This window comes from Artemia franciscana, chromosome 4, assembly GCF_032884065.1.
Source record: "Artemia franciscana chromosome 4, ASM3288406v1, whole genome shotgun sequence".
Classification (NCBI taxonomy): domain Eukaryota; kingdom Metazoa; phylum Arthropoda; class Branchiopoda; order Anostraca; family Artemiidae; genus Artemia; species Artemia franciscana.
In genome coordinates this window covers 40,305,741-40,316,349 of record NC_088866.1, presented here as the reverse complement: position 1 = coordinate 40,316,349, position 10,609 = coordinate 40,305,741, and the positions used below count along the sequence as shown (strand labels likewise).

Below are 10,609 nucleotides of genomic sequence, written 5' to 3'. Positions count from 1 at the left end.
AATGCCTTTTGCCTGGTCGGTCTAAAAAGCCAAGTGGACCTCAATACAATCAAAAAACAAAACACAAAAACAAAACAACTAATTTGTCATTACGTAATGCTGAACATTTTCCGTCTTTCGCCGGCTTGAAAAGCTAAGTGAACCACATTGCAAAAAAAACTAGGCTATATGTAATCATAAAGCCAGAAAATATGTCCTATTTTACTTTGTCTCTCATAGGCTTGAAAATTATAAAGCATTTAAACTAGGGTAAGAATACCTCAATGAAGAAAAAAGTTATTGTGCGGAAATTTTTTTTTTTCGAACTGGGACTCCATAAAATGGCCCACAACCTTTTTTCCTATAATAAGCTTGTAACTTGCAGGCCTTGTATGTAGACAGAAAGATTGAATATGTTTTTTTCTTCCAAAGATTGCCTCAATGCCATATAACACAAAATATTCTGTGCATTTTCAATCAATTGGATCGAGAATTCTATTAACCGTCCATTCCCAATTTTAAAGTATTAAAAATTTTTTCACAAAGCCACTGTAGGTCGAAAATTTTAACTGAATGTTAGTTTTTGGCCGTAAAGTTTAGAAAACACAAATTAAAACTGAGTCAGTTAAAAAAAAAGATAGACTCTAATTTAAATTCATCGTTTCAAACAAAAAATCAAAAGAATAGATACATCAAAAGAATCAGATTTTAATGCTGATTTTACATATATAAGTTTAATCGAATTTAGTCTTTAACATCAAAAGTTGTGAGCCAGAAAAATTTGCCTTATTTTGGAAAATAGGGTGGGGGGCTAACACCACTTAAAAGTCATCGAATCTTAACGAAATTCACACCATCGCATTCAGCGTATCAGAGAACCCTACTGTAGAAGTTTCAAGCTCCTATCGACAAAAATATGGAATTTTGTATTTTGTGCCAGAAGACCGATCGCGGGTGCGTGTTTGTTTTTTTTTTGTTTTTCCCAGGGGTGATCATATCGAACCAGTGGTCCTAGAATGTTCTAAGAGGGCTCATTCCAACGGACATTAGATATTCTAGTGCTTTTTTTAAGTGACCAAAAAAATTGGAGGGCACCTAGACCCCCTCTCATGCCCATTTTTTCTCGAAATCAACAGATCAAAATTTCGAGATAGCCATTTTGTTCAGCTTAGTCGAAAAACCTAATTAACTATGTCTTTGGGGACGACTTGCTCCCTCAGAGTCCCCGGGAGAGGGGCCGCAAGTTATAAACTTTGACCATTGCTTACATACAGGAATGGTTATTTGGAAGCGTACAGACATTTTCAGTTTTTTTTAGTTAAGGGGGGGAGGGGTTGAGGGGAGGGGTCTATTTGGGAGGATCTTTCCATGGAGGAATTTCTCATGGGGGAGCAAAATTTCCATGAAGGGGACACAAGATTTTCTAGTATTATTTAAAACAAAAACAATGAAAAAATAAATATGAAAAAGTTTTTTCAACTGAAAGTAACGAACAAAATTAAAACTTAAAACGACAGAAATTATTAAACAATTCATCTCCTTCTAAATACCTCGCTCTTTACGCTAAAATATTTTTAGTAATTTAAACAATTATTTTACGGCCTTTGTGATTCAAGGGGCCATACTTAAAGAATTGGGACAAAATTTAAGCACTAGTGTAAAGAGCGAGATATTCAGAAGTGGGGCATCAAAACATGCATCGATTCAAAAACGTCCAGAAATTAAATAAAAAAAACAAGTTTTTTTAACTGAAAGTAAGGAGCGACATTAAAACTTTGAACGAACAGAAATTATTCCGTATATGAAAGGGGCTGTTCCTTCCTCAACGCCCCGCTCTTTACGCTAAAGTTTTTTACTGTTATAAAATGTTGAGTTGAGAGAAAGAGTTAAAGTTTGATAGCGTAAAGAGCGGGGCGTCGAGGAGGGAACAGCCCCTTTCATATACAGTGTAATTTCTGTGCGTTTTAATGTTTGCTTTAAAAGTTTTAAAGTTTTAATGTGGCTCCTTACTTTCAGTTAAAGAAAGTTTTTTTTATTTAATTCCTAAAAAGGAAAAGGACTATGTGCACTATCCAACTATATATATATCAAATATAGTTGGACAGTGTACACAATGAATCGTGATGTGGTGACTACTAGCTGTGATGAACTGTCTTTGCAAACATAGTCGTATGTTCGTATTGTCATAGTCGTATTGTCCGGGGGTGGGGAGGGCGGGGGGGGGGGGGGTCAGAAAAATCTTCTCTTTAGATTTTTTGAAAATCTTCCTTTCCAAAAATCTAATTAATAAATCTTTATCGAATTTTTAGCCGATTCGACGCACGTCATTAAACAACAGAAAAGGACCTGGCTGGAAAAATGTGGTTTTTTGGGGAAGTATAAAAAGTAAATTTTTCTAGTAGTTGAAAGAGAACCTTGGATTTCCTTAGTTTGAACTCGGCCAGGACCAACGCATACTTGTCTAGGTATTTGGGATCGACTGTGGTGTTGCAGTTATCTACGCCTGCGGCTGCTAGCACTGGGTGTTTCGAACCCGGCGGGCCCTCCTTAACAAGCGTTAAGGACCCCCGAAAAAGATTCACGCCAGGCAGTTGACCGTTGGGCAACTACAGTCCTCAGGCGCAGCGAACCGAGTGACCTAAGAGCATTACAGTGGTGGCAGTGGAGGGATAGATAACTGCAACACCACAATCGATCCCAAATCCTATATATATATATATATATATATATATATATATATATATATGTATATATATATATATATTTATATATATATATCTAAATATAAAAATAAGTTGTCTTTGTGTGTGTGTGTGTCTGTCAAGTGACGTCATGTTTGTGTGTCGACTGACTTCATGTTTTCGACTGACGAAATTACAGACCGGGACATCGGGACACAAATGACGACCGGGACACCGGAACATAGGGAATATAAATGACGACCGGGATACTCAAAGAGAAAGTGACCGGGACACAAGGAATGTTCGATTAGCAATCACCATCAACAAAGCACCGTCACACAAATGACGACCGGGACACAGGGAGTATAAATGACGACTAGGACATAAGTAAAAAAAACTAAAAAAAGGTAAAAACTAAAAAGAAAAAAAAGCTAAAAACTAATAAAAAAACTAAAAAAACTAAAAACGAAAAAAAATAGAAAAAGGAAAAAAATGAAAAATAAAGGAGAAAAACAAAACTAAAAAAATAAAAGTAAAAAAAAATAAAAAGAAAAAATAAAAAAAATAAAAAAAAACTAAAAAGAAAAAAAGGGGAAAAATACAAAAATTTATTTCATCATATACCATTTCAAAAACGAATGTATATACAGACCGGGACACCGGGATACAAATGACGACCGGGACACAGGGAATATAAATGACGACCGGGACACAGGGAAACAACTACAACGGGGACGCCGGGGGGCACAGGGGGATATATAAATGACGACGGGGACACAGGGAATGTTCGATTAGCAATCACCATCAACAAAGCTCAAGGGCAATCATTAGAATCATGAGGTATAACTAAAAAAACTAAAAAAAGGTAAAAAACTAAAAACTAAAAAAAGACCAATTCAAAAACGAATGTATATTCAGACCGGGACACCGGGACACAAATGACGACCGGGACATAATGAATATAAATGACGCCCGGGACACTCAAAGAGAAATCACAGACTGGGACACTGGGACACAAATGACGACCGGGACACAGGAAATATAAACGACGACCGGGACACAGGGACACAACTACAACGGGGACGCCGGGGGGTACAGGGGGATATATAAATGACGACGGCGACACAGGGAATGGTCGATTATCAATCAGCATCAACAAAGCTCAAGGGCAATCATTAGAATCATGAGGTATAGATCTGAATACGGATTGTTTTTCCATGGACCATTATATGTTGCATGGTCAAGAGTCGGTAAACCTGACAATCTATTTATATGCACAGACAATGGGACAGCAAAGAATGTTGTATATTCGCAAGTTTTACGTAAATAAAAACATATATATATATATATATATATATATATGTTTTATATATATATATATATATATATATATATATATATATATATATATATATATACTAGCTGTTGCGGTGGCGCTTCGCGCCACCCCAGCACCTAGTTGGTGGGTCGCTTCGCGCCCCCCAAGCCCCCCCGCGCGCGTAAGTCGTTACGTGCCATATTAGTTACGCGCCATTGTAGTTGTGTCCCTGTGTCCCACCTGTGAATATAGATAGATTTATATATGTGTTTCAAACTACGTAAAAATTGCGAATATACAACATTCTTGGCTTTCCCATTGTCTGTCCATGTACAAAGCCGTATGTACTAATAATGACGTCATATGCAAACGCTCTTTTTACAAACAAACAAACATGCATACACACAACTCGTTTTTATATAGATAGATACAATACAAATTAACTGCGTAAAACTTGCGAATATACAACATTCTTCGCTGTCCAATTGTCGCAGCATATAAATAAATTGTCAGGTTTACCGACCCTCGAACGTGCAACGTACAATTGTCCATGGGAAAAACAATCAGTATTGAGATCTATACCACATTTTTCTAATGATTGACCTTGAGCTTTGTTAATGGTGATTGCAAATGCTAATCGAATTGGGAATTGCAATCTTTTAAATTGAAAAGGCAGATCCGTTGGAATCATGGGAATGCGAGGAATAAGAACAGCCTCATCCTCAAAAGGCCCTGTCAAGATTGTGGCCTCTATTAGGTTTTCCATTGTTTTTTTTTTACGGCAAGTCGCGTGCCATTGCAAAGCTTTGGTGGGTTGATATTTCTTAAAAGTATTATTGGTACGCCTATTTTTAGTTGTAGCACGCGTGGTGGAAACCCTGAAAGATCCACGGAATTTAAAAATTCAGATGGATAATTAACCGCTTCATTTGGTTCCAAAACTGTGTCGACTGACTTGTAAAGGACTGCCTGGTCTCGAATCTTGGTCAAAACAATATTGTTGATTTCGTGGACGTCTATATTTTTGGGTGCGAGAATCGCTCTTTCACTTAGCCATTTATTATTTTTATAATTTTTTAGAATATTCGGAAATACTTTTTCAATCAATTCATTTTTGGACGTCACTAAATTACAGAAATCAGCAGGTAGTTGTATACGTCCTGAAATTGAGTCTACTGGGAGCTTTCCGTTTCCAATTGCCAGCAATTGATCTGAAAATGTTTGACCAGAGTCATCGTTTTGCAATCGGACACGCATATTTGTAGTTAATTTTAATGTTTTTACGTGTGCCCATAAATTAGAATTTTTCAGGCAAGCATTCATTTCGTCTGCAGGAGTTGATCTAGGTATTATAGGTAATGTTTGCCTGAAATCTCCCGCAAGCAATATTAATGTGCTGCCAAAGGGTTTCGACTTCCCTCGCAAATCTTTCAAGCATTGACCCAGAGCCTCGAGCGATTTTTTGTGTGCCATTGTGCACTCATCCCAAATAATAAGTTTGCTTTACTGCAATACTTTACCCATCCCAGATGATTTGGAAATATTGCACATGGGAGTTTCTGTTGAATGCAAGTTCAGAGGCAATTTCAAAGCGGAATGAGCAGTTCTTCCACCAGGCAGCAATGTTGCGGCTATTCCGGACGACGCAATTGCCAACGCTATATCATTTTTTGATCGAATTGATGCCAGAATCAGTTTTATCACAAACGTTTTACCAGTACCTCCTGGCGCATCCAAAAAGAAAATTTCTCCAACGTTGTTATCGACACAATGCATTATCGTATCATAAATGTCTTTTTGTTCCGACGTTAACTTGGAAATGTTATTTTGTACATACGACAATAGAACCATACGTATGCACAAATCTTCTATAATAAATAAAGTGTAGTTATAAATTTCTGATGTAAAATCAAAAGTCATATCTGACGTCTCTAACTGTTTTCGATGGAGTATATCTTCGGACATTTTTTACTTATATTTTTCCCATAACTCTGTAGGAGCTGATGGAGAGCAAGTTGTTAAAATGATGCCAAACAATGCACGAATTTGACCTGGGGTTGACGTTTCGCACGCGTGATTGATGCAGTTATCCCAGTGTTGGTCATTCTCCAATAAATTCAGAGCTTGGCATGCACTACGGTAAGTGTCATGTATAGTACCATTTACAGTCCTCAAATACTCAAAGGATGTCGGACCGGGCACATTCACCAAAAGCAGGCGTAGAAAGAAGCATTCATGTTGATTGGGGTGAACGGTGTAGTCTTCCTATCGTGGTATCTTTGAAGATGGTAGGTTTGCCGTCGACTGACTTACCCTGTTTTCGACGTTCAAATACTTTATTTTTAGTATTCCACGTGTAATACGAAGGCACTCCAGTATACAGCAGTTTTTTTGCAAAAGAATCATTTTTGCAAAGCGAAAAGAAAGCGGTTAACTTTGTATCCGGTGGATTCAGGGCTCTTTGTTGCACGTTGGTTTCCGAGAAATAAACACGTTGACCATTCTGTAAATGTACCGCTAAGTGAACAACAGCTGGACTACGTTCATGTATCGGAAATGAAAGAATTCGCCAAACAGCTTCATTACTGCTTATGTATCTTCCAGCTTGATATTGTACGATTTCGTCGATATCTTTGATTTCGGGCTGCAAGCTAAAAACTGCCATGTCACTGCCTTTGTTGACGTATTTACATATGTATTTGATTGCCTTTACGGAGTTACAGTATTCAACGTTTATGTGTGCATTAAATGTTTTTGATAATAATGGGGAATATGGAACAACCCACTGGTTATCTACTTCGATGGTGGTACCGTTACGCTTCTTTATTATTTCTGTTTTACCGCCATCTTCAGTAGATCTTCTTCTATATTGTGGGTAACCATCATTGCCAGTAATTGTGTTGGATACTAAATGTCGAGGATATTGCTTTGTGCACCTTCCTTTGGCCATGCATGGTGAATTTTCGTTCAGTGCACCGCAAGGTCCATGTATCATATTTTTTACAATAATATCATGTAACCCCTTATCGACATTTTCATCAGGTATTTCAGCGGAAATCACGTCATCAATTTCGTTCGAAGTAATTTTTTTATGTAGCCAGATTAGTACATGTGCGTGTGGCAAACCTCGTTTTTGCCATCCCACTGAGTACATCCAGCATCGCACTGACCCAAACACTTCAAGTTTTACTATGTAGTTTATCAGTGATTTCAACTTTTGCCGGAAGACACGGGCCGTAATGTCATGTCTATGAACCGCCGATTGTCCTTGAAGTAAAAGCTGCAGTATCTCGTCCTAAGATTGATTACATGTAAATGTAAATAAATAAATCTGGACGACCATAGAGACGAACATACGCAATAGCATCTTGAGCATATTCATGCATATGACGGGGACTGCCAGCATATGACGAAGGTAAAATTGTTAATCTTCCAACGTTTGTGATATTACCGTCATTACCGTCATTTATAACTGCATCTCGCAAATGAATGTATTGTTCAGAGCGGAGCTTGGTCTGAATCAGACCAACAAGAACCTACAAGGGCAACAGATACACAACTTTCGAGTTACGTCATGTCATCATGTCGTCATGTCGTAATGAAGTTAGTTGTCGTCATGTTCGTAATGACGATGAGGTCATTAAAAGTATTTGAGAAAATCGTTCTTAGACAAATTCTTAATTGTAAGAAGATCGTGGACGGAAAAATGTTTAATTGTAAAATGACTGAAGAGCCTACAATGTCATCGTCATAACAAACATGACAACAACTAACTTTATGACAACATGACGTCATGATGACATGACTTCACTCGACAGACAGACATAACCCACAAACAACTTATTTATATATATATATATATATATATATATATATATATATATATATATATATATATATATATATATATATATATATATATATCTATTTAAATTCACAGGTGGGACAAAGGGACACACCTACAATGGCGCGTAACTAATATGGCGCTTAACGACTTACGCGCGGGGGGGGGGGGGGTTGGGGGGTGGGCGCGAAGCGCCCCCACCAACAGCTAGTATATATATATATATATAAATAAATATATATATATATATATATATATATATATATATATATATATATATATATATATATATATATAGGGGAGATGTGGGGAAGATGAGACAAGGGTCAGACGGGACATGGTACCTTTGTGAAAAAAAAAATTGTGCAAAAATCCCGCCTGAATGACGAACGACGTGCCATCTATCAGTAAGTATGCATGTGTTTTCCTGAAGAAATCGAGAAACATTTTCATCAGAGATTTTAGGTAAGAGTTTTTTTATGGGTGTTTGAGTAAGAAAAAGGACCTGGTTTTTACAAGAAATCTTTTGAACAGTTCGTCGGAGGGTATTGAATGTTTTTTTGTCTGAAGTAGTTTTCTTTATGCTACAAAATGTTGTTCAGTGGTTGACCTGAACTACCATCTAGGGGCAAAAGATGAACTTTGTGTTGAAAGCTAAATGTTTGGGTACTCTGGGACACGTGTTCCTGGGTACCCTGGGACACTTTTTGTCCATTGTGTTCCAGGGTACCCTCATTTCAACAACTGATAATGTAATGTTAAGGTCAAGCTGTGAGACGGAACTGCCTGATATACACCAGATAATCTTTCAAACTGTGTTAGCCATGGCAACAATAAAAACGGTTCTTTGCTTTTCGTTCCTAAAAGTATCATTTTTTGCAGAATGCCGAGGAAGAGGAAGTCTGATCCCTCTCTTTATGCCTGGGACGAAGAAAACATGAAGACTGCTGTAATGGCTCACTTAAAAGATGGAATGCCAATCAGAACTGCAGCAACACTGCATGCTGTTCAGAAATCGACACTTTCTCGGTACTGTAAGGCATATTCCGCGTCGGCAGACGAAGAAAAAGCTGCATTTCGCTTCACACCACGCTATGATGTGAAAAAAGTATTCTCTTCTGAAATGGAAGATTCACTCGAATCTTATTTTCTACTTTCATCACGAATGAACTACGGACTTACGAAAAAACGGACAAAGAAATTAGCTTGGGAATTTGCCAAGGCGAACACCCTGAAATACCCTAAATCATGGGATGGCAATGAAGCAGCAGGAGAAGACTGGTATAAAGGTTTCATGGAGAGACATACAAGAATTTCCTTGAGGAGACCGGAAAGCACCAGTCTTCATCGCAACCTTGGTTTCAACCGTGCCGCAGTTGACACATTCTATAAACATCTTGAAGAGCTACAGTCGAAGTTTCATTTTCCAGCTGACCGCATCTACAACATGGATGAGACGGGCTTATCGAATGTTCAACAGAAATGCAGGAAGGTACTTAGCCCTAAAGGTGTAAAGCAGCTAGGAGCAACTACATCACAGGAAAGAGGAAAACTAGTTACAATGGTTGGAACTATCAATGCGATGGGAAGCTTCATTCCCCCTTACCTTATCTTTGGAAGGACCCGCTTTGTTGAAAGACTCTTAGATGGGGCACCACCAGGGACAAAAGCTGTCGCCAGTGGAAAGCCCGGAAATGCATGGATGACGACCGAGTTATTCCTTGGCTACTTTGAGCACTTTAAAAGGTGCGTAAGGTGCTCTCCTAAGCAACCAGTCCTTCTTCTCATGGACAACCATGATAGTCACATGAGCTACAGCTTCATTTCTGCTGCGAAAGAGATGGGGTTGCAAATACTGACATTTCCTCCACACACGTCAAACAGGCTGCAGACCCTTGATGTGACCGTCTATTCACCGCTTAAAACATATTTCTACCAAGCTATTGAAAACTGGCTAAGAAACCATCCTGGAAGACCAGTCACGGAATACGAAATCTCTGAACTTCTTGGGGTTGCTTTCCCTAAAGCATTCAACCCAACCAACATAATGAGTTTGTTTTTCTAAACCAGGAATCCATCCGTTTAATCCCAATGTCTGGGAAGAATCAGACTTTCTTCCATCCCTGACTCCCGTCAGCAATTCCTGCGATCCGACAGATGAAGTGCAGATCAATGTCGGCGCAGGGGCAGCTCATCAACGCAAGCGGACAGTGGGCTGTCAGACAGGGAGTCAGTGGGTGCTGGTGGTTCAGTCTGTGTTCTGCTCGATCAAATACTTCCCCTTCCTAAACGTCAAATTGATATTCAGAAAAAAAAGGAGGAAGGAAGCCTGGCCAGTCCAAGATTTTGACTGCAACCCCCGTTAAGGATGCCATTTTTGAAACAGAGAGGCAGAGAGACCTGAAGAGAAAAAAGAAGGAAGAAGCAAAGGAAAATAAAAAACAGAAGATAACGAAAAGAAAGCAAGATAAAAAAAGAGATCAAGCAAAGGTGGCTTTAGATTTTAGCGACAGTAGTGATGCTGCTTCTGTTGAGCTCTGTGCTGACACTGATGATTCCTTGCACCTGAGTGACATGGAAGAGACTGTGAAAGAACCAACGGAGATAAAGCCTGGCGATTTTGTACTGGTTAGGTACGTCAGTAAGAAAAGTTCAAAGTATTATGCTGGTGAAGTCTTGGAGATTGAACTGGAAGGGTACAGTGTGAACTTCCTAAAACGGAAAGTCCCTACGTGGAAATTCGTATTTCCACAGCCAAAGGACGAAGCCTTTGTCACGACAGATGAG

The 10,609-nt window shown here is 38.7% G+C and overlaps 1 protein-coding gene across 1 annotated transcript; it reads left to right on the top strand.

Annotated features, from left to right (window-relative positions):
• Positions 1 to 8,705: 8,705 nt before the first annotated feature.
• LOC136025761 (uncharacterized) lies at positions 8,706 to 9,887 on the top strand. The gene has a single exon (XM_065701748.1). It carries the CDS (start codon positions 8,706 to 8,708, stop codon positions 9,885 to 9,887), a length of 1,182 nt encoding a protein of 393 aa, XP_065557820.1.
• The last annotated feature ends 722 nt before the right edge of the window (positions 9,888 to 10,609 follow it).

Excerpts from the sequence above, each read along its gene's own strand:
- LOC136025761 (XM_065701748.1), top strand. The coding sequence starts at position 8,706 with ATGCCGAGGAAGAGGAAGTCTGATCCCTCTCTTTATGCCTGGGACGAA.